This window comes from Perissodus microlepis, chromosome 12 (assembly GCF_051167445.1).
Source record: "Perissodus microlepis isolate ML-2025 ecotype Zambia chromosome 12, ASM5116744v1, whole genome shotgun sequence".
Taxonomy (NCBI): Eukaryota; Metazoa; Chordata; class Actinopteri; order Cichliformes; family Cichlidae; genus Perissodus; species Perissodus microlepis.
In genome coordinates this window covers 28,603,764-28,629,078 of record NC_140472.1, presented here as the reverse complement: position 1 = coordinate 28,629,078, position 25,315 = coordinate 28,603,764, and the positions used below count along the sequence as shown (strand labels likewise).

The window sequence follows — 25,315 nt, the reverse complement described above, 5'->3', positions numbered from 1 at the left end:
GACATTGCTCCTCTCACTGAGCCTTTTAAGACTGTCTGTCCTCCTCCACTCTACCTGCTGAGCATGGCCCTCTATGCCTGCTGCAGCACAACCAACAACCCTGCACTCTAATCCTCATTTCTGTCCTGGTTGGCCCTAAAAGATAAAGGGACTGGCCGGGTGGGCTCGGCCAGGACGCGGCTTTCTTTATTTCCTGTAATTCTTCGGAGGGAACATGGTAGCATACATAGGTGTCACTCTAGCACTCTGATGCATGACCTTCTGAGCAAAAATTTAACGGTTAACAAGACACGCAGAGCATTTTGCATACACGCGAACAACAGTGGGGGTGTTGCTACTGTCGCATTCCTTCTCTATCCTGTCAGTCAGTGTTGTCCGAGGAGAAAACTTTAAGCCAACAGATTAGAAAATCCCTGCAGAGTAAACTCTGAGCTCAGAAGACTTGACGGTTTTCCTAGCCTGGTATTTTCGTTTATACGTGGAACAGACTGAGCCAAACCATTTGCCTTTTTTCCTAAGATAATGGAATAGTACAGAGACACACGAACACACACACAGGACTTCTAGTATCAGTCAGTGAACGTGTGTGTGGACCTTATCTTACACTTCAGTGTCCTGTTTTCATGGACGGCGTGCAAATATTTTTTTCCCCTAACATAAGAGTGATAAAGTGAAACACCGGAAATAGTTTTTTTTGTAATTGCTTCCTCCTTGACTCATTTTTATTTGTCTTTCCCAGAAGAAAAAACACTGGTTTAAAAATGGAATTATTCAGACGTCAGCTATATCCGAGTCCTCGGTTGAGACCTTCACTCGTTAGCTGTAAAACCGATAGGACAAATGGCACTGAGCATCACTGAACACTTCAAAACAAAAAGGAAGAAAAAAATGAACACCCACAGAACTTACGAGGGAGTCTTGAACCAGTTTTCTGCCTTACAATGGTTCAGCGTGTTCTTTATTTTTCGTGCATCGTTCAAATAAGCTGGAAAAATCTTGTACATATGTAAAGGGGAACTGATGAAATACCTCTGACCAAATCCAGCAAGCAGTCCTTCTCGGTGTGCTGAAAGACACTAATCTTGCTCTGGTGTTCGCGCTCCTGCACGTCTACACTGTTACATATTAGAGAAAGCACAATTTGGATTGCTAAAACCAGTCCTCACACAAGCCTACCGTTTTGGTTTTTTTTTTTTTTTTTTTGGGGGGGGGGTTGTATTTTTTTCCCTTTGGTCCTGTTATGTAAATGTATTTACAGCTGATCTGTCAAAGACACTGTCGTGTGCCGTGACCACTCGCTGTTCATTCAGTTTGCCAAGGAGCTATAGACACGGAAGGCAAACTCGGCACGCAGCGCTCGAATCACTGTCTGTCTTACATTTCACGTTTCACGTCAGGCACGCCTTCCAGCCCACAGGCGATGGAAGCCAGTGGGGAAGTGAATTTAAGGCCATAATACTGTCTGCGTGGAAAAGTTCCCTGCACTTTGCCTGGAAATTGTGCCCTGTATATTTTCACTTCTTGTCTTTTTGTTTGTGTTTTTTGTCATGTTTTGTCCTGACAATGCAAAGTGGTCCATATGTTAAGAACATTTCAACAGTTTGTCCTGGCTAGTATTGTTTTTGATGGATGTTGTTGTAAATGGACAGCGGACATCCATGCCTCTGTGTTACTTGTGTTCATCACAAGGAGTGTCTTCTTTTTTTGATATACTTTTGTATTTGTTATTGCTGCTAAAAATGCCATAACCTATGAACATGTATCTGTATGTGGGGTCCACATGTGCTCACATGAAATTTCGGGTTGAACCACAGGGGCTTTTTTTTTTTTTTTTTTTACCGACCCTCTGACACCTGAGTGCAAGAAACAAAGCCCACAGTTTGCTGCCATTTATTGGAATTAGAGCAGTTACAGTTATGAGTACAGATATTTTGTAACCTCTGTTTCATCTGTTGGCAGGTGATATGACCATATCACATGTATCTTTGAGGGTTTTATTAGCAAACAGTTCGCTGGAGGTTCTCAAAAGGGCCGAGCCACTTCAGTGTCATCTGGAAGGGGGCCGGAGTCGGAGTTTGGGTTTAATAACACTGTGGTCGAGAGTCCTTTAATGCAAGTTTGGAAAAGACACACATTTGCTTTCTGGTGAACATTTAGATGCCACTCTGTCCTTTCAGGCTATGGCCTGCTGCCAGTTAGCATAACTTAGCTTGAAGCTAGGAAACAGAAAAAAGCTTGTCTTGCTTTTCCAGCAGTAACAAAACGAATTCAGCATTTCCAAGACGGTGATCCATTTTGGTCGTTAGATAGCACAGACTGAATATCTACTCTAAGAGCACTTAAGCCCTCAGTTGGTCCTTTCTGCGCTGTCCAATGAAGAAAAGCCACATTAGTTATAATCCATGCTTGTTGCTATTTAGTGGTGTAATCTTTCTTGGTCATGCTTTTCCATTATTCTGAGTAGCTGTAGCCTTCTAAGTCTCCAGAAAAGTTGTCCAAGGTAACCACTTACAATGCTGATGGGCTGATTTAGTATATAAAACACATGTATCCAGCTTTAATTTGTGGTATCCAAGATTTACCTTGCAAAAGTAATTTAAAAAATTAAAATAATTCGGCAAATGTCAGGATCCTTCGCATGCCAGCTTTTTCCCTTTATTTCCAGTTTCGGCGCCGAGTCAGACTAACCATCTTTCTCGCTATAGACTCAATGGACAGATAGTGGTATCAGTTCACAAAAGCAAATATTTCCAACAGTGACGAAGTCTCAATCTGAAGTGAAATCAATTCACTCAAGGCCTTTAAAAAAAAAAAAAAAAAAAGAAGTCCACACGCATGCGACCTCCACCCTGTGCAAACTCGCGGTTCATCGTTGTTCAGCTTTTTAAAAATGTATCGACTTGAACCTGAAAGACCTTAATCCAGAGGATCGCGTTTGTGTGTTTGACCCATCACTCTCATTCCACTGTACTATACTGACCTTTGAGTCCGGTCCTTTAAGCCCATTGGCTCATTCCAACTTGACCAAAGATAACCCCTATAGATCTGCCCCGGCACTGTGTTTACTCTCCGCGATAATGTTACAAAACCTACTTTTTTTTTTTTTTTTCTTTTTTTTTTTTTTCTCCCCTCCTTCCTTAAACTTGTGCCACAACTTTTGTGAAAGTATCTGAGCATTGTTGCAGGAGCTTGAATGAGTGTATGTGCCTTTTACATCAAGGCGAGAGTTAAGAGAGAAAAAAAGAGGAAATTTTTCATGTTTAATGGTATTAGTTTTATTTTCACCCAGTCCGAAACAAACAAAAGTGATCAATGCTCTTTGTGGGCAGAGAAAAAAAAAAAATCTCAGTATTATAAGACAAAGCAATACAAAGCTGTGTAAAATAAACTGGATGTTTGCAAGTGGCCACAGAATATTTCAATATTTATGTTGTTTTCTTTTTTTTTATTAGTATTGTAATATAGTAATTCATTTTGTATTTAGCCTTTTTTTTCTTTTCTTCCCTACACTGAAGAAAACTTAAGTATAAAAGATGGCCCAGTATGCCATACTGGGAACAAAGAGTCCTGTAAAGAGTCTGTAACGATGTTGGGCGTGGTTTAAGTTTTGGGTGTTTGTGTTTGATGAGTATGAGAACTTGTGCTTGTGGAATAATGAATTATTTCTGTCAAACTGGAGTGATTTTTACTGGAAGGCTGATTATCTTGACCTAGTAAAGCGGCGATATTGTGTAACATATCTAGATGAATGAAGCCCTCCTTCAGGGATGAGCACTAGTGCCATACCATCCTTTTTGTTGTTACTGTTTTTTTTTTTGTTTTGTTTTTTTTTCCCCATTTCAATATCCTGAAGTCACTAACAGACATTTCCTTTATAGATATACTAATTTGTTTTGCTGCTGAAAATGACAATCTCCCTTGTCATGTTAGGTGCAAAATGATTTCAAAGTAATATTCATTTTTAGTTTTTGATAATTTACACTGCACAGATGTTTCTACAGTGCTTTTGTAAACATTTCTAGTGTATTTGCAAAAAAAAAAATAAAAGTGTAAAGTTTACACTCTTATGTCTTTTGTTTAAACTTCTGCCTTGAATAAGATGAAGCAGTATAGCTATGAGACTCATCTTTGTGTTGATGCAGTTTGGATTTGGCTCAAATATTCCGATTTTAAATTAAGCCTAAATATTGAATTTCTCAAATTTATTGATCAGAATTTAAGACTGAGAACAAAACCTGAATATTAGTTAATTTAATAGTGACAAAAACTCTTTGTTGCTTCTCAGAATCAAAGATTGTACTCATGTACATGCCACTTGTGCTTATTAGCAAAAACATAGTTGTGAACTACTACTGCAAGCCAGGATGGATCTGTGTTTTTGATTTTAGCGGCAAATGTGAGGCCTCCTGTCTGACAGCTAAAGCCTGGCTGAAACTAGGTTAGGCAACAGGAAAATGATCCCAAGCACATCAGCAAATCTATAACAGGATGGCTTAAAAAGAAAATCAAGGTGTTGCAACGGTCCAGTCAAAGTCCGGACTTCAACCTGATTGAAATGCTGGATTTTTAGCAGAGCTGTGCATAAATGAATGCTCAAACTTCAATGAACTGAAGCAACGCTGTAAAGAAGAGCAGGTCGAAACTCGACCATAATGTTGTGAGAGACAGTCATGCAAACACATTTAAAGTTATTGCAGATTAAAATAATTTTAGAACATTGTAAGGACCAGGTTATTTTTTTTTCTTATATCCTAATACAGAAAATATTGAACTGAACTTCAAACTGAAGTTACGAGTTAGCCCTCAATCATTGTTTTAAAAAGGAATTTCCACATTTCCCTACCTCTAGAACAAGTTTAGTGTTGCGTGTCTGAATAAACCAGGTTAAAGTCTTGAGATGTCTCCTTTTTAATATTTAAGTAGTGGCCTAAAGTTGGAGTTTCATGTTGTTTTACTGTGATAATAGACAAAAACAAAAAAACTGTAATAACTTATGACTTAACTAGTCAGTTGTTCTTTTTTCACAAGCAAATGGTTTTATTTAAATAACAAATAAGCCAGTAAGCACTTTATGCTCTCAGTAACTACTTTTAAGCTAAAACACACACACAGACATATTTTTGTGGGTTGTTTATTAATTGGAATTTTGAACTTTTTCTTTTCATAAAGCTTATAGTTGGGGCTGGATCAGGTGACCCTGAATCCTTCACCAGTACTGTCTTACTTGTAAACACACACACACACACACACACACACACACACACACAATAACACAGAGTGCTGCAAAAATAATAGCATATACCAATAATCTTTAATATCAACAGCAGCCTTCCAGCTTTTGATCAGCACCATGGACAACGACTGCAGTCAAAATTCGGAGAAAAGAACACATTCATCATAACCTCACACCATTTTCTTCAACTAGGCGACCACAAGCTTGAAACAAATGTAGCCTTGCTAAATAAAGGCAACTGTAATATCTATAAGCATGGATCAAAAGCAAGAAGTCAATTAAACGTCCTCACAGACTGACATTTACAACCATTTCCAGAGGACCAGCTTCCACACATAACACACATATGCTAGAATATGAGTAAATATTTTGAACATATAGGTGGTAACAATGTTTCAATTCTTTACAAAAAGTTAAATACAATGAACAATTATTGACAACACCTTTCCCCCCTACAACTAGCTAATGTGTTCCCAAAACGTTTTCTTTTAAAAATTTACCTGCAAATAATGCTTTTTAAATTATTGCTAATGTTTGGTCTGAATCACCATTAAATTCCAAATAATTACATGGCCTGGAGAGTCCACAAAAACATGCAAAAGTCATAAATGTGTTGACCTAAAAGGAAGAAAAGGGAAGATTAATTTCAGTTTAACTGGACCTGTGTTTTTTTCCAAACAAAACTTGATCATAAACTGCAGCAATAAACTAAATCCCAGCTGCAAAAACGATCACACAACCTGTTTCCTCTTAAAATGATGTTTTAAACTTTTAATCTTCTAAAAATCTTTTGAAAATCTCCAACTTGGAGCTTTCTACTTTTCTGTTTAGCGTAACTTCGAATTAAATGCAGCAGCACTCATTAAAAAAATATTGTGATATAAATGGTAAACGCTTTAACTAGAATTTAAAAAAAAGAAAAAGAATTGATGCATAATTGAAATCACCAGGTCCCTGTGTATTTTCCACAAAAGATAGAAATAAAAATTAATTTTATTTTTAATTCAGTATGACCTCAATGTAGCTTCTGAGCCCATAAAATCACCCAGAAACTGTTTACTGATGTCACAGAGGGAGGAAGAGGATTTCTATACATATGTAGGTCATTTCCATCTTGATGAATCGCCCCTTCTGGACACTGAAGCACTTACGTACTTACTTTTAAGGCACTTACACAGAGTAGAATGCTTTACCCTTTTTCCATATTTACACAATGTTGTTTAAAGAAGAGATGACAGTGTTAAACAAAATTAGCATATATTTTTAAAACACTTTTAAATGTTCAGTTTTCAACATTTGAACTGGGTCGTACTTGTATCCTTGTCCCAACATGACAGGACAAGAAATTTCTTCATAACTCTGACTAAGTGTTTACTGTACTGCTAGTCCAGATCGGTTTGATAAAGCATATATCTTTCATTCATGACGGAATAAGGAGCAATGACTCACTTTTTCCAGTATATCCAGTATATTTGGGGAGTTGGGGGTGGGTGGCCTCCAGAGTCACCGCTCTGACTGTAAAATAGGAACAACTTCACACAAGTTTTCCAAGGACAGAGGAGGTTACATGTTTATCCTTCATGTCAACCTGTGTCACAGACAAATCTACAAATCCGCGAGGACATGGCATGTGTACACAGCAGCAGCCTTGTGTTGACGGCCTCGGGGCGGCTCCCTCTCCCTGAGCTCTTCTGAGAATTTACATCATATATTTCTGCCTTCAAGGGGATCATTTCAGGGTCCGCAGGGTCAGCGCATTTTCTCTTTCAGCGGGTAAATTAAATGTTAATTATTTACATTTTTAAGACTTGACTGACCTTCAGTAGAGTTGAGATTATCCTCTGGACTCCTGATTAAGTGATGCCGTTGTTTAGCTCCATATACATAAAGCAACTGAGTGTAAAACCTACACTTCTTGTCTCTTTACCAACCCAAAATATAAGAAACCACAGTTTCTTTACTTGTACTCTGATTTTATTCCAAATTATGTACGTTTCTGTGATTCCAAATTACTTTTAAAGTTTCCTTGTTTTGTTTTTGAACAATATAGCCTGTAAAAATAGTTCCAATAATTGGCTATAACAAAAACATGCATGTTTTCATTGAACTTCAAAGAAAAGTGATAACAGTTTTCACTATTTCTTAAAAACATCAATTAAGATAAAGGTTAGCGAGCAGAGCAAAGACACATTTTAAAAAGAAAGTGAACCACGAGAGAACATCAATATAAAAGAAGATACTTTTAAGTGACAGTTTGCACATCTAGAGTTTAAAAAGTTGCTAGTGTACGTTTAATAATACTTGTGTGGTGTTTTTTTGTTTTTTTTTACTTCATTGAAGAATAAAAAGAATGAAATGTTTAAACACTCCAGAGATTAAACGCCAGTGAGATATCAAGGACAAACCATGAAATGTTCTGTGTAGAAACAGTCTACACTGGCAAAATCTGATGAATAATCCGATTGTGGAATTGGTGAATTGAGTTTTGGTTTTGACTCTAAAATTTCTTTCTGAAGCAAAACAAAAGCTGTGAGCCGCTGAATTACAGTTACACTCAGTGTTTTTGATTAAAGTGTTTATTCGGTGACTCATTTCTTGGAAACCCACAAAACTGGGTCTATCTGTTATCTGTTAATCCATTTGGGCAAGTAGACATGGTCAAGACGGCCTCCTGAGTTCAAACTGAGCAGAAAGGGAAGGGAAAGTGATCGGGATTTTCCTACATGATCATTTAGAAAAAGAGAAAATATCCAATGAGCGACAACTGTCTGGGTGAAAACGCCTTGTTGATGAAGAGAATGGTTTTACTGCTTTGAGTTTATAGGAAGGTAACAGTAACTCAAATTACCAATAGTGACAACCAAAGTATGCAGACGAGCATTTCTGAACACACAGAAGCAGAGGACCACACCTGGTGCCACTACTGATGCTACAATTCACACAGTCTCGCCAAAACTGGACACTGTTTGTGAAAAATCTCAACTTCTGCCGCAACATTCAGACGGTAGGGTCAGAATTTTTGTGCTGGTGGTGGCGTAATGGTGTGGGGGTTTAGACAGATATATTAGGATTACTTGAAACTACACCGAAGTGTCCGTTACTAACTATTACTTAAAAGTATAGTCAACCACCTGCAAATCTGTCATGCCCGACCTCACCCGTCACTACATGCTCCATCAAACTGTAAGTCTTTCTTTCACATGGTGCATTAGGCCAGAGCTCCAGAAGCTTTTCAACTGTAAGACCACCTGCAGACTGTGAACAATACTCTGGGAAAACTGGGTCTAACTGCTTTCTGCTTTGTCCCATTAGTTAGAGAGTCTCTGTGTTGGGATTGGTGGTGGTACCATTCAGTCTCAGTCTCTGGGGGAGTGGATAATGTTTTAAAATGTTTAAAATTGCAATTATAAGATAACTCATCTCAACTCATCATCACTCACATGTTTTTACAGTGAAAACCAAAGTTAATCAATACTGGGCGTGACCATCCTTTAAAACAGGAGAAGCTTTTGTAGGCTCCTCTGTCCTGGAGAACTTCTACAGTTCTTCATGTGATTGGAGAAAGTGCTGACTGTACAGACCGTAAACAAGCTCCACAACCAGCTGCATGACTTTCAATCACATGTTCAGCATTTGCCAGAATCGCTCATGGTGGTCAAGATCATCCCTTAAAACTACACAAGGAATATAAGCGTTAAGTGCTGAACATCTTTTTCTCCCATTTTAAGATTTTAGTATTCACAGTATGAACCTAATACAACGCTTCACAGGACCTTTAAAGATGCTTACACATTTAAAAAACTGAAATATATTATTCTAACGCTACGTTTGTTTTCTAATTAACAAAGTATATTCCACACGTTTTTATTATGAGTTATTTATATGAAAAATCAGAATCAGAATACTTTATTGATGCCTTGTGGAAATGATGTAAATCGATCACAAAATCATTCTGTGACTCCCACCTCAGCTGATTTCTTTTCTTTCTTTTTTTTGTACCATTTTTCCAGCCCAGAGGTGAAAGCATTTCTGATCCCTCAAAGCTGCAACCACAGTTTCCCGTTCTTTCATTTTAATTTTTACCCAGAGAACTGCTGCTCATTGGATATTTCCTCTTTTTCGTGATCATTTCCTGTAAACCGTAGTGACGGTTGTGCAGGAAAATCCCAGCAGAAGTCACTTAAATCGCCTTTCTGCCTCACTTTCATGCTCATTTTGAACTTCTCGACGATGACTGCAGTCTTTACCTGAATGCACCGAGTTGAACAGGTGTGTCTAATTACCAGCAACATTGTGCAAAAAAGGCAAAAAAAAAACAAAACAAAACAAAACAAATTCTCCTCCTCCAGGTAAAACGTGTACACTTTGTTTTGTGAAACTTTGATTTATTGATTAGCATTCAAATATCTCAGTGAATACAGAATAAAGATTACCACAAAGCAAGAAAGCACGAGACAAGGCTAATCAAAAGGTCTTGGCTGAAGCATATGCTTATTACGCCAAACCCTTTTAACAAAAGATCTTTTTGCATGCAGCTCCTGTACACAGGGCTCGAAGCAAAACTTCAGGCAGCTCTGGACCTGTTTGAAAATCCACCTACTTAAAAGAGCAGAAAGCTACAGCCCTGGCTTTAAGGGCTCAGGGAGATAATGCGAGTGAAACCACAAAAATTCACTGTTTGCTGCTGCAGCTCAACTTCAGGGTGTGTTAGCTTTTAATCCCAACATTGTTTGCTTTCCCACCTAATGACTCCTACTCTTCTGTTAATCACCTGTCTCTTAAACGGTGACCACTTTTCTTCAGTCCTGAGAAGCCGATCTGTGCAGGAAAAGCTGTACTCTAGTCTGTTGTGCCCCCTGCTGGTGATTCTGTGAACTCAGTCAATCGTTTAAAAATAATAATATGATTTGACTATTTTTACTTTCTAGTATGCAAGTAAAAAAATAAAGTGTATTAAATTATACAAGAACTTTATCTTAGTGGACTAGAGACATGAGACCCATCCTTTTCATTGTGTCCTTTCTATTGGTTCTTAGGAGAATAAGAAGATAAAAGATCTGGAGTTGATTCCATGTGTTGAAGTTTCATTTAGTAGCTTTTCACTGGAATCCTCAGTATGAGGACCAAGTAATGGAGGCCACCATTAGGCTGGAAAAACAAAACAAACCTAACAGGGAAAATGTAAAAATTTGAGGAGTGGCGAAATTAGCAACTTGGTAAAGTCTTAAAAAGAAGGAATAATAACTGAATTCTTTCCATGCTTAAAATCAGCTTCACAACTCAAGAAAACTCTTGTGGAGTTAGGTATGTTATTATAAAATCGACAGTCATCTAAGGAGCCAGTTTTCAAAAAGGTGCAAACCACAAGAACAAGAAGGTCAAATTGGACTTTGCCAGAAAACATCTAGAAGAAACTGCAGAACTCATGAAAAAAAAAAAAACAGTGTTTGGACAGAAGAAATCAAAGTTAACTTGTACCTTAATGATGGAAAAAGGAAAGAGAGGGAGGAGAAAAAACAGACCATGATCCGAAGAAAAGCATGTTGTCAGTCAAACATTGTAGAGGTAATGTTATGGCATGGGCACGTATGGCTGCCAGTGGAACCAGTGGAAACTGGTGTTTACTGATAATGTGACAGCTGATAGGTATACATGGACAATAACCCAAACAATGCAGAAAATGAGATATTCTTCAATGGCAAAGTCAATCACCTGAACTCAACCCAATGAAGCTGTTTTTCAGGTATTAAATACAAAACTGAAAGCAGAGAGACCCACAAGCAAACAGCAACTATAGGCCGAGCAGAGAGAAAATAAAGCATTTAGTAATGACCAAGGTTTCTAGAATTGCCATTGATTGCAAAGGAAATTTTGAGTTTTATGTTTGCTCTTAAATAATAAGGATGAGAAATAAATGAATAAAAAACTGCTACCTTAATTAAACAAATTAGAAACTAATTAAATACCTTCAACTGCAACAACTGAACATTTTTTCCACATACGTCTTAGGAAAGTAAGACATGACTCACTTTTTTATTTACAGGAAAGGTTTTACATGCTCAACATACTAGAAAAAAAGACAGTAAAATTCACATGGACTCACTGACTCTTTTAGTTGTAATTGATAATACTCAGAAATGTGGAACAACAGATTTAACTAAAAAATACATCACGCCTTGAAGGAACAAGTCCTGCATGTTGAATTTACTGTTAAAAAATGATCAATCATTTAAACACTACTACTATTTAGATGCTTAGCTTACCATGAAGATTGAAAACAGCTGTCCTGCTCTGTATGCTCTCTCAGGGCTCAACAGTTATCTTGAAATTCCTCTGGCCACCTGTTCATGCAGTTATTGCAATGCAAAATTAAAATGAGCTTTAATTTTAATAGTAGTGATGGGATTAAAAACTACATGTATGCAATTAGCAGTCCAATCTGATGAAAACGGGTTAAAAAGCTTTCCTTAAAAAGCTTTTTCCTTTCCCAGAAGTTAAGTTTCTGATGCCATATTTGCTGTTGTAGAATTTTCCTGTAATTCAGGATTCATTTCAGGATTCACCCAGGACCATATTTCTTACTTTAATTCTCACTGATGAAATAAATTACTCCCGTCTGCAACAGGCCTAGAAATGTTTATCTTTTACACTGTATAAAAAAAACAAATGTGTTACTGATCTTCAGAAGATATCACCCACACAGATATCATCTTACATCTGCTGAAATATCAAGTCACTTGTTTCTAACCCACACTGAGTCACTGCAGTGTTACAAAACAATGTTGTGTATATGTTACACTTACAATGTAAAAATGTTACATTTGATAAAGTAACATTACACTACTTTGAATTTAACATGTTAGCAGTATTAGTAACTGGTTATTCTGTGAACATGTAGCTGTAATGATGTCATAACTTACAAAATTATGACCATCTTCAGCTTTGGCATTACAGAGTGTGTTTTTAGGGTGAATTTAGGTGACTTTGGTTTCCTTATAGAGAGAGCAGGCGAGCTGTTACTTTCCATTTCCTGTCTTTATGCTCAGTTGAGATAACATAATACGCATAACTCCCAAATTCTCAGACTACACCTTTAAACTTCAGAAACTGGAGGTAGATATACATCCTATGAGTCAAATGAATAAAATCATGAGTTCTCCATTCTGGACGGGTTGGGGGCTTGTTTGCTGCCTGACAGGAGGAGCAATCCCACCGCGCTCACAGAAAATATTATCAGTCCACGCTACATTTCAAGTGCTGCTACTGCTAAGGCACCAGTAAGTTGCAGATATTTAAAAAAAAATTCTCCAGGATTCCTCCCAGATGCAACTCCTTCTGACCTCCTGTATACATCTCAATCAACACTCTCAAAGCAAAAATCACTGACAGTCACCCCACAGTCTTTCCCACATCTTCATGGTCTCCAATAACCTTATCCCACTGTGGTTACTGCAGCTCCCCTGTTCTTTAATAACTTGTACCGGTACACTTGATCTCCATTCCCTCCATCCTCTTCTTACTCTCCGAGACTCCTTTTGCGAGTCTGTTCTTTCCCAATCATCTGGTAACTGTTCCCTACCATCCAGACCCTGTCTCGTTCTCAGCTGGCACCACCATGAGATAACATCTATCCATATGATGTGTTACCCTATCTTCCTCCTTTTCTTGAAATACCTCTTCACTACATCCAACAAATTCATAAAAAAAATATGTAGATGATGTGAAAAATTATTTCAATAAGCTACCTCCCAAAAACCTTTGGCAAGCACTTTTTATATATTTAACACATTTCTTCATATATTTGAAGGATTCTTCTTTCTGTGCTCCTTCCCATCTTTTACTCAGTTTTAACTGTTAATCATCACCCGAGTAGGATCATTACATGTCCATTTTAACACATCTGGAGTGTGAGAATCTTTTTATGTTGACATGAGTCACATTTGAAGCTGTTAAACATAAATTCAGTGAATATTAAATGCAAAAATCACCCATTTTTGCATTTAATTAAATTGTTATTTTCTATAAGATGCCTTTTGTTTTTCAGTTTTGGACTATTTTAGGAATATAAAGGAGACGTGAGTTGCTCAAGCTGCTGCGTTTTGCCCAGACTTCCTCCGCTTCAAATGAGCATTTGCCGTCAAACACCCTGACCTCTAACCTCCTCCTAATCCCCTGTGATCCAGGCGGCTGTTGCTCAGCATCATCCTGCATCTTTATGTGCGTCATTAAAAGCAGCTTGCGTTGGCTGCAGCTCCCTCTCCTCCCCTCTGCTGGACGCCGAGCTATCTGTTTAACACGCTTTTTCATCAAATGTTGGGATCTCCCTCCAGTTTGGTGAGGTCGGAGGCCGTGCCCATGAACATGCTGCGTCCTCGTTCCAGCCGGCTCTTTTTGTCCGTGAGCCGAAAGGCCTCCATGAACTCGTCAATGTCTATGCTGCCGTCATGGTTGCTGTCAATTGTGACGGCCAGGTCGGAGATGGCCTCGTCGGTGATCTCCATTTTCAGGTAGACGCTCAGCAGCTTCCAGGTCTGACGGAAGTCCTGAATGCTGATGAACCCTGAGGTGGAGGAGAAGGAGGAGGAGATTAGAGGTTCAAGAAGGAGTAATAGGCAGAAACTGTTAAAGAAAAGTGTTGCTGTCCGTGTTTGCATGTGATCAGAGAGGCGGGATGGAAAGGCTAGTAGATCAGTGGGTTAGTCATCGTTAGGAATCAGGCAACCGTAACCTCCTGCTGCCTGTTTCGCACGCTACAGATGGATTAACAGAGGCTAAGCTCAGCAGACGTCTCCCACAGACACATCAGAGCCCTGACACACTTTACTCCTTCTCTCAATCATCTATGTAGATTATAAAAGTTAAGTAATTCCTTTTTCCTTTGGCAGCAGTTAAAAATTAAGTTAAACATAATTAATATATAACAAATAAATCAAGAGAAAAGTGTGCAGATTAAATATGACAAAACAATTATCTCAATAAGGTAAAAATCCAAAGCCACAATACATACAGAGACATTTTAGTTATTTCATGAAGAAAAGTATTTCTTTCATGTCTTTTGAAATTAAATCTGGCACTTGTTATATATTAATATTAGGCACATATTACTATGTTATTAGTAAATTAAATGTTTTAAGGCAAAAACTGACATTTAATTGAAGTTATATAATCACTATATTTCTGACTGAGTGCATTTGGTTGCAGCTCAGGAGGTAGAGTAGGTCATCTACTAATCAGAAAGTTGGTGGGTTGATCCCTGGCTGCTCCAGTCTGCTTGCCAAATATCCTTGGGCGAGATACAAACCCCAAGTTGCTCATCCATTGGAGCGTGAATGTGTGTGATAGAAAGGACTTAAACATGTATTTTTTTCTCTGTGCTGTTACTTGGGAATGATGCAAAACTGAGCGATCTAAGGGTAATATATTCCATTAGCAGATTTGCTTCTGCATCGAACAGCAATAAACAGTGGGTGTTTTACCTGAGTTGTCCGTGTCTACAATCCTGAAGATTGTCTCCAAAGTGGAGCGGTGGCGATACAACATTTCCAGCAGACTCTGGTCAATATGCTGCAAAGACCAAAAGAAGAAAGTCCCATATTCATAAAACAACACAAATAAAGTACAAAAGGAACATCTGCAGCATTCTGGTGATATTTTATATGCAGCATCTTTCAGATTGGTCAGAAAAATAATGTTGTTTAAGCAGCAAAACTCTGTTTGAATACAACCTGGCAACTGAAAAGATTTATTCCCACGCAGATGTTAATTTTAGGATTCTGGTAAAGATGTTCTTAGTCATCTTTAGGGAGGTTTTCACCTTTTCCCAAAAGGCAAAACAAAAACAAAGGCCAATCCTAGAGTGTTCTGAAAAAGGTCACTTTACTTAATTGACTTCTGACATTTATTGTCTCAAGTTGGTGTCAAGGGGCTTCTCATTTCCCTATTTTGTCCATCCTCGCCTCCCCTGTTTTCCTGCCTGTGACCTGGAAATCTATCTCACTGTGCCATCATGAAGCAACTCATTCCTAACTCATTCTACTTGGGTAGACAGGAAGGTTACAAGGAAACCTGTAATCGATGATACACAGGTGTATCCTTTACAAATAATTTAAGTCAACAACACATGACAGCAGCATGACGCCACGGAAAACACACCGTGCCAGGAAAAGGACACAAATCAATGTTCCTTTGTATCCATTTAACCAATTTCAAGGGTGGAAGGGCAATTTATCTTTTCTACTTCTCTACAACTCCCTGAATCTCGGTATAAAGATCCCTTTTCTAAAGTTTCTCCATATTACATTATTGCATTTTCATGTAAACATTGCTACATCAGCTAAGACAGAGCCGGTGAGTTCTTACATCTGTTTTAGATCCTGTGATGGCAAGCTCGTTGAACCACTCGTAGTAGTCTATCGTGCCTTCGCTGTTCTTGCAGGTGAGCAGCTGAGAGCGAAGCATCCTCCAGGGCAGATCCAGATGCATCACACTCTCCACTGCAGAGGCCCAGTCGTTCAGAGACACCAGACCTAATAGAGGTGAAAGGTCATACTAATTATAAGAGCACAAAGCTCTAATCCAAGTTTGATCACTGTCTACCTTGTCTAGACTATATCTAAGAAGTATTTTGCCACACAGTTTGAAAACATTCACACTAAAATATTATACTTTGTTATTTTGTGACACATTAAAGCCCAGAAAATGTAAACAGCAGGCTTTTTCTCTGCATCAGGAAGACTGTGAGAGCCAACCAAAAGCTAACTCAGTTCTATTTTCAAGTTTTTCCAATTCTGTGTGTATAATAATTAATAAACTACCTTTACTTGTAGGCTGTGTTTCAAAGAGAATCAAATGTTTGCTTATCCAAAAATATTGTCACGGCTGGCGGGGTGAGCCGTGTGGTGTAGGAGGAAAAGGACCCAAAATGCAGGCAGTTGACTGGTGATGAGGGTGATGTTTTATTTACAGAAGTGGAGCGACTGAACAGGCAGTGAGAAAAGACGAATGACTGAAAAAACCTAGACTGGGAAAACTAAATGACAAACCTAAGCATGAAACAGGGAGCGGAGAATGCAGAGAGACGTAGTTACACCGAGAAACACAGACGATCCGACGATGAACAGAAGCCAACACACACTATAAATACACACTAGGTAATGAGGAGATGACATGCAGGGGTGGACACAGCTGACACTAATGGACATGATGAGAAGCAGACCTACAAAGTAAAACCGGAAACACACAGACTGTTTTACAACAAAAATGCAGGGACCCGAACGGAGCACAGACCAACACGACAACCAACCCAAAGAATTAATACAGAATCAGAATAAACACCAAACACAAGATAAAACCAAAAAGAAACACAAAACGCTGGGTCAACGACCCAGGATCATGACAAATATGTTGAAAAGTCCAACAACATCCATCCAAGTACCTTTTTTTTTTTCACACTATTTTGTGTTAGGCAAAGCTGTTTGTCTATTGTAAGTGAAATTAAATCCCTGAAACAGAAGTTTCTGTGAAACTCTGAAATCTTCTGAGCTAGACTTTTGCCCAGCCCACACGTTGTTTTCATCTTGCACGGGGATCATTATGTTCCACACAAATACAAAGGTGTGGGCTCATATTTCTTTCCAGCAAGTGAATATCTCTTGAGAACTACATGGAAAAAAAAGAAGGAAAGATCTGCAACAAAAAGTAAAGACTGATCCGATGAGGAATGAATCAGTTTATGAAACTCAAACTACACACACCTTTGTTCTCGCTGTCAAACTTTCTGAAGGCACAGAGGAGGTCAGACTTGTGCGCAAACAGCTGCTCCCGCAGGACTCTGAGAGCTGAGCGCTCGGTTCGCCCAACACTGCAGATGACGAACGGCAAACACAACAGCGTGGCAAACAATGGTTATCAAAGAAAGAGGCAAAAACGGTTTCTCATCGATGTCAGAAACATTTCAGGTGCTTAATTTGTGAATTTTTAAAGTTAATAATGTAGATAAGCTGTGTAGACATGCGGAAACCACTAGTTTCATAAAGCTTCCTTATTGTCTGTTTAAAGGGAGCCTATTGTACTTCCCCTTATTATCTGGCCTGCGTATTCTGTTATAATGGATGCTAGTCATATTAAATGTGGCCAAAGTCTGACATTAGAAAGTTAGTGTATCTCAGGCTTCAGTCTGCTTTAACGGGTCCATAGCAAACAGTTTTTTCTACTTTCTCTACTCTTGGCTCTGGCACACATCTCTGACTGTGGACAGAGGTCTGAAGGTCTGCTTCAGACTATGGATGAACTGAGGTTCTGCTCCAAGGCCCTGCATAATCAATATAAGGATTATTTTGATCAGTCAATTATGCAAAGCTACTCTAGCCTTTTAAGGCTAAACCAAGTTTGAATTAAGTGAAGAGATGATCTGGTAATGAAGAATTTGTCTAATGAAGTGAGTGTTAGTAGTACCTCTGTCTCACAGTGAGCTCTCTCGTCATGCTGCTGGCCTGATATTGAATCAAATAAGGCACAAGGTCAGGGCCCAGCTTCACGTAAGCCCCCCTGTTGCTCCCCACGTCATAGTAATTGGAGGCAGAGAACAGAGTGAGGACCTGGGTGAATGAAAGAAAGGACAAACCTGTCATTGAAGAGGAAGGGAACACTGATGCTGATCAGGGGAGAGGTTTATGGTACATATGATACTTTAGAGTGAGGCTGATTTTGGTTTTAAAGTCCTGAATTTAGACAGCGAGCTGTAGGATTACTGAGCTGACCTTACGGTTGTGGCAGAACTCATAGCCCTCCTGTTTGCACTCATGGGAGCGAATGATGAGCTGCAGATTGTGTCTGTTCAGGAAGTCCTCGGTGACATCAGGGCCCCAGTAGCAGCCTCCACCCCTCACCTCGTTGGGTATGCATCCATCCTGAGTCATCGGATCACTCCACAGCAGGTCCAGGATCTGGTGGGACAAAGAACTCAAAGTGTTAAAGTTTCTCTACTATATTTAATAACCATTTCTAGCATTGGTGCGTAGTCCAACTTCACTGTCTGCTATTCAGTAAAAGATAAACATTAAATAAGATAAAAAATAAAATACAACAGAAGAGTCAGAAAAAAATCTGTGGAAACACCAGCTGGGGAAAAAGCTAGCCAATTTTTAAGAGTAGATTGAAGTCAGAGCAGAGAGATTAGTGACGTGGGGGATTACAGCCTCTGAAGTCTTACGCAGGCAACACACAGCACCTCCTGTTAGGTGAGGTTGATTACTGTCTGTTTGTCTTTCAGGCTATAACTGGAGCAGGAGTGAGGTGAAAGGTCACGACCTCTGACAAAATAGTAAGTCACTATAAAAATATGTGAAGAGTGTGAGTTTGTGGTCAGGTTAGACTGGTAGTAATTTATTTCATTGTTTAATATACATAACTACTAAAATCTTACTACAATTGTCACAGTTACATGCTTCACATCATACAAATTGTAATATTAGACAAAGGCAACAAGAGTAAATAGAGTAATATTTATTAAGGAAAAAAAAAAGCAGTTGTCCCCTAAATCTAATAACATCCACGCCAGCATGACCTGCAATCAAGGAAATGAGTCTTTCAGATTGCTGTGGAGGAATTTTGGCCCACTCTTTTTTGCAGAATTTTTGAAATTCCGCCAAGTTGGAAAGTTTAAGGTTATGCCAAAGCATTTCAATGTAAGTCCAGACTTTGACGAGGCCACTCTAAAACCTTCATTTTGGCAGTAATGAGGCCTGAGTGTGGCTAGTGAATGTGAAAAATGTGGTTAATCACAGTTACTTCATGATTTAATCAGGGTGAGAGTCTGGTAGATTTGGTTAGCTTTTTCTCTTCCCATCATCATTTTAAAAAAGACATATTTTTATTAAATTGGGGGTTTTTTTGTCTGTTTTTTTTTTAAAAATTTGAAGCATGCACATGTGACAAATACACAAAGAAAGTGGATTTTGTAGTGGATTGTTTTTTTTTTTCCTGTTTCAGCTGTCTCCCGTTAAACATCTGGCTTGTTTACATTTTTCTAGTTTTGGAATAATAAAACTGATTTCGTTCTAACACTGACACAAAAGACTCATTGTTTACTTAGCAGCTTCTAAGAAAACATCTCTGCTCCATACTCGCCTGTTTCCACTCATCTACGGTGGTGTCACTGCTGACAGAGTTGGTGGACAAAAACAGAGATTCTTGCTCCGGTTTGTTGATCTGGGCGTTCAGAGTTGGCTCTTCCCTCCTGCTGAGCTCCAGCTGGTTCTCCATGTTCACTCTGATCCGATCCGAGAAGTCCTGCAGCGAGCGATTTTGGAAGCAACATCGGGTTCCCATGGGTTTGGGATACGTGAAAGAGGCCCGACGCTGGAAGACCCTGCTGATGGCTGCGGTGTCCACATCTGTGTCCAAGTCGGTGGATATTCCCGCCAAGCTGTGGTGTCTCTTCTTCGGAGGTCTCAGAGCCGAGATGTACTGAAGGAAAACAGGAAAACACAGATTACACACATTGCAAGGATAGTGATGAGTAAATAACAGCTTTACTCATCACATGCTGGTTCCTCACAATGTGTCTGTCAACTCTGGCGAGGACGCCGAGTTCCGTGGAGTCAGAGATCCCCCCGTGGAGGACCAGCACCTTCTGGTCGATCACTGTTGCTAATGGCAACCAGCTGAAAATCTTCTGCAGCAGCTTCAGGATCCTCTTCCCGTGCATCTGATGTAAAACACAATCAGCAAAAGTTACTCAGTTAGTGCTTTTTTATTTCTCTCCTTTGTTTTTGCTCTCGTTGCAGACAGAAAGTCAGTTTGCTAAGCGGTATTATGTTTGTGAAGAATTTACAAAGTTACATCAACAAGGAGATGCTTAAAAATAATGAAATTTTCAGTTTTAGTTTACAAAAATTAAACTCCATTTGTTGATAAGATTGAATGAACCCACAGTATCTGTCTAACTTTAGCATCAAATCACAACCTTAATCATCTCAAAGTGCTTTATATATAGAAACCCAACCATCTACTGTTGGTTGATCCACCTGCAACTGGGAACGGTGGGAACAAAGAACCCTTAGACAGAACTAGTTTATTTCTGTGTGTGACTGAGATGTTGCACTGTAACTTAAGACAGCATGCAGTAAGGAAACCTCTGTTTTGTTTTGTATTTCTTCCGTCAGTCTTCGGACCAGCTCAGTCCCCCTGACTCAACAGAGACCAGATGTCACCTTCTTTAATGACCGTAAATCCTCTTAGCAACGTGGAGGAGTGACTGGTCTTATGTACATAAGACACTGGTTTATATTGAGCTTTCCTGGGAAGGCATGGGTAAAGGTAACCACATAAGTTTTGATTTGCTGCTGCCTAGAAAAGCAGCGATAAGGAGGTGCAGGTTTACATGAGATGAACCTACCTTGTACTTATTCAACACCTCCTTGGTGAAGCCGTACCTAAACCATCCAGAGGAGTAAAGAAATAAAAGTTTGAATGACAACAGATGAATTTGTGTATACATACACGTGGTGTATGTTTATTAATTTCACCTGAGGTTGACTATGTGGTCCTCGTGGTTTCCTCTGTTCAGGTAGACATCACTCGGGTAAACGAGCAGGAATGCAAACAAGATGAGGAGGATCTCAATAGAGTCCCTGCCTCTGTCCACAAAGTCTCCATTAAACACATAGGGCTTCTCTAAGGACGGCATGCCGTTCTGTCACGTAAACAAGATCGAAGGAGCGCACAGTTAAAGGGACAAGCCACAGTTTAAGTGTAAACAAATCAACCACATACAAACAAACCAAACAGAAGATTAAACCTTCTCTTTCACCACTGATGCAAAACAAGCTGCAGGTAAACTGAAACTAAAAATACCTGATTAACTGACAAAGAAGTTAGTCAAAGAAGCACATCAAATACTCTCTGATTACAGCACCTCAATGCAAAACATGAAAATCATTAGATTCTCAGGAGTTTAAAATTATATATGTTAATCTTTATTAAATTATTTAACTACACAAAAACATTTATTAAGGACATTTTTGGAAAATTATCCTTAAATTATCTTGAACATATGAAGCAGGTTTGAAGATGAAGCAGTGATAGCAATAAAAATGATGCATTTTTATTGATTTTAATAATCGTCATTTGTAAATTCCATTTTTTTAAATGGTATATAAAGCTCATCAGATGAAAAAAGTCATTATTCTGGGTTCAAAGATGGGATTAATTCAGCACATTCAAAATGTTTAAGTTTTCATACCTTATAGAAAATCAGCAGCAGGTCTTCCAGCTGTCCGTGCAAATCACCTGTAACAACAGGACGGAAAGGGCTGGTTTAAAAATGACAGTAATTTACAGCACACTTAATTTGTATCTATACTTTTAATTTAAATTCTGCAACTTTAATGTTTCACTCTCTTCCATTATGAAACAATGGTTTCTGTTGGCCAGCAGAATTGACCAAAGTCCAGTTTCTTATAATAAAACAAGGCTAACATTTTAACGCTTCTTTGATTTTTCATTGTCTTTACTAAATATTTCCAAATTTCATCAGTTCCATGTGCTTTACCACCACTATCAAAGAATATCTTTATCATACCACAAATCGTGATTTCTTTGCTGTGGCAGGTGGAGATACGGTTGATATTTGGCAACATGCGGAGCAGTTTCCACGTCTCCAAGAGGAGCTGAAGGACGTAGCGTGAGTGCAGCTGCTGCTGGGAGAGAAACGTGTTAGCAAGAAGGCCTCCAAAACAGAGAAAACAAAGTCACAAGCGTATAGGAAATAACTAGGACCACTGCAAATAAAGCTTTTTTTTTACATTACAATGCAGTCAATTAATGGCACGTGCTGAACTTGGATGTAGAACATTTTCTCCAAAAAGGCCTACTTTCTTATTCCTGAAAGCCTCCACCAGACCGACTGCTTCCTCTACCGTCAGAGGAAAGGTGAGATGAGGTCCCGAGTAAATCTCCGGCACCTCGATGTTCTTGTAGCAGAAGTACCTCTCCCACTCTGCGTCCCGGCAGACCTCGTTCTCTCTGAAGATGTGCGAGATCAAATTTCCTGCAAGGTGGAGATGGTTCAAACTCAGAGATTTGATTTACAGAGAAAAAAAAAACCCAAAACAAACTCAGAATAAATGCAGAAGTCTTACGTTCATTGCTCGATGGTGTGAAATTGTCCATGAGGTAGCCAAGGAAATTATAAAGCTGCACAGGAAAGAGACAAAAAGGTTGTAGTTTTTTTGTTAATTGTTTTTTATTAAACACTCAGGTCTCGACTGGTTTGTGGCAGCAGTTTCTCACCTTGATCTGGGCCTGCTCTCCGGAGTATTCGATGGACTGGAAGATGTTCCAGGTGTATCTCCGCCTCATCTCTGTGCGGGCGACGTACTGACGGTACCATCGCTGAATCAGGATGGCAGCTCTTATGGCTGAAACACAGAACACATGTGATCAAGAAAAACCTCACATTTTAATCATTTTTTTCACATGCTACTATTGACACACACAGTATAAGAGGCGCTGCAACACAAAAATCTGCTGTTTTTAAAACCTTTTTAAAGCAAAGCAGGCAAAATTTCAAAACACTTTTTTATTATTAGACTTGACTACCAATTCTAAGACTGTTTATTTCCTGATGTGCATTCAAGTCACAAGAGAAAGCTTTAAACTGACTTCTCAAATAGTGCTTGGAGGACAAACCAAGAGGCCAAACAAGGGTATTTATACTATAGCGGTACTATAGTGGATGTGGTGTCATCACCTTTAGATAGGGCTGAATTCAGCGCATTAGATACCCAGAAAATGTCTCCGTCTGAATTAGTTTAACATTGAAAAAGGTTTAATTTTAACACAAATTAGGATCTTTTTCTCCTCTGAAACAAATATTTTTCTTCCTAACTGTAACTAAGTATTGGCACCAAAACCCAACCAAATGTGAGTTAAAGCTGGAGTTATAGGTGTCCGATACCCTGTTCTTCCAATTATCTCAGATCCTTTTTTTTTTTTTTTTTACCTTGAAATACTCTTAAAGGACTTCAGGAACACTTTTATTTCCATTCAGATTGGAGGAACAAACAGTTTAGCTGGATAACTTGTTCCTAACTTCCATGAACCAACACTTAGCAATGAATTTCTACAAGTAATCTAAGAGTAAAGTTACTGTTAAATTTAAAAAAAAGGCATAGTGGCAGTTTTATATCTGTATGGTTGACTTTAAAACCATCATCAGAAACAGATACAGGTGTTTACTTTCTCCACTTTTCAATTAAAGCTACATCCTATCTGCAACTTTTAGTAAAAATATTTCCACCTCTATGCTTGACCCAGATACCAGAGGTCTGAGTTTATGTCCAACATCTGCCAAACAGAAACATCAACAAGACAAAAAAGGTCAAGCAGATGTGGCTTACTTGTAACAGCTGCAGGCAGCAGAGAAAAAAGAAACACCAAAAGACAAACACAAAGACGACACGTAAGAGCCAGAATAAGGAAAAACAGGAAAGAGTAAAACTTTTGCAATCAGCGTAATTGGTCATCGTCCATGTATGTCAGTGTATGCGTATCACCTCTTCCACTGGATGTGGTGTGTTTGTGGAGATGGTTAGACTTTGTGACGCCACATCCCATGACTGTTCCTGTTCAAAGGACCAATCAATCATCGCATCAGTGCAAAAGGATTCAGAGTACATTCAGGTAATTCATCTGCTAGATTTAATATTTGAACACATATTTACACTGGACTGCTTAAGTACTAAAGAGTTTTAGGCTTTGAAGCCACTACATTGTTCTCAGGCTGAGATAGAAGTTTATTACTCTGCTTCGTGCACATTTTTTAATAGCTCTGCTTCTTTTTTGAACTCTAAGGCACCCCTTCATTGACACTGAGAAATGCTGAGCATGGCTCAGAAGCAGCAGCAGTAGGCAGAGAGCTGGAGGACACTGAACTCGTTCGACTTTGTGGCCTTTTAATCTCATTACCCGCTGGTTGGCCTCAATCCTGCCACACAGGACTGTTTTGTCTGAATTCTACGAAGGGTTATGTAAAGCAATCTATGAAAAAAAGGAGGCAGAAATACCTTCACAGCCGGAAACCATTTTGCACAAATCAGCATTGAGAATTTGGAAAAATCTAATAAAACAATGAGCATTGAATTCTGAATGGTTTGGTTTGTTTGATTATTTCATATTGTATCACATTTCAGGAACAAATTAAAGTCTTATTCCATGCCAAACGTGGATACAAAATTTAGTAATATATGACCATAAGAAAAGAACCAAAACTGTGATGTTTAGCGTCTTTTTTCCCAGTTTGAACCTGCTTTTTAGTTAGCTGCTGTAGAAATCCATCTATACAGACTTACTCAACTATTACATCTTGAAATCTGTTGCTTACTTACGCAGTCACCTTCTTTATCCAGTCACCACTTCCCAGGTTATTTGGCTGTCAGCTTTCAGTTCATTTAAGTGTTTAAAAAGCCCTTTGCTGTGTTGCATCCTTCACCAGAATAGCAGCAAGATGTCAGTTAGACCGGTCATTGTACAGAAGCTTCATGTATGAAGCAACCCCGACCATGCAGCTCTCCTGGAATGTGGCTGAAGCTGCTTTAGTCTTTAGTCCCTTGGTGTGATCACATAATCAAAGTACAGAGCCACAAGTGGATTATCTGATCTAATGACCTGATAGGTCCAAATGGGTCTTCATGTAGGGAGATGGAAAGGTTTCAGCGGTAAACATTGGTGGCAAGAGGAGCCCAAGTCTGTGTTTACATGTGAGCACCTACTGATGATATGTCTGTAGATAAAAACAAATTCAAATATTCTTCACCATTGACTTAATTTTATTTTGGATTTCACTGACCATTTTCTTAAATACTCAACCCCCAAGCGCAACAGTTTCTTCAACTCTGATCCTTTTTTTATGATCGATAAAATTTTGGTGTGTGGGATGTTAAATTTTTTTTAAACCTTTGAAGTGGTTACAAAACTCCAAAAGTTGATTCTGTTCATCTGGACGTAGCGTCATCACTTGGATGAGTGACGAAACGTTTCGTTTTACTTACCTGGATGATTGAGCATGCATCAAGAACATAA

General features: G+C 38.8%; 1 protein-coding gene across 2 annotated transcripts; it reads right to left on the bottom strand.

Annotated features, from left to right (window-relative positions):
- Nucleotides 1-9,606: 9,606 nt before the first annotated feature.
- Nucleotides 9,607-24,837, bottom strand: ppef2a (protein phosphatase with EF-hand domain 2a). 2 transcript variants are annotated; one of them, XM_084946850.1, is made up of 17 exons: nucleotides 23,791-24,837; nucleotides 23,635-23,643; nucleotides 22,526-22,653; nucleotides 22,375-22,429; nucleotides 22,108-22,283; nucleotides 21,816-21,930; nucleotides 21,477-21,523; nucleotides 20,761-20,927; nucleotides 20,631-20,667; nucleotides 19,791-19,940; nucleotides 19,361-19,699; nucleotides 17,992-18,177; nucleotides 17,687-17,829; nucleotides 16,987-17,093; nucleotides 15,593-15,759; nucleotides 14,715-14,797; nucleotides 9,607-13,798 (listed from the first exon to the last, which is right to left on the bottom strand). In XM_084946850.1, exons 1-17 carry the CDS (start codon nucleotides 23,849-23,851, stop codon nucleotides 13,540-13,542), a joined length of 2,229 nt encoding a protein of 742 aa, XP_084802976.1. In that variant the 5' UTR covers nucleotides 23,852-24,837; the 3' UTR covers nucleotides 9,607-13,539. The 2 variants fall into 2 exon arrangements, with proteins under 2 accessions (XP_084802976.1, XP_084802975.1); XM_084946849.1 differs by lacking the exon at nucleotides 23,791-24,837 and having other exon boundaries at nucleotides 23,635-23,715.
- Between the last annotated feature and the right edge of the window lie 478 nt (nucleotides 24,838-25,315).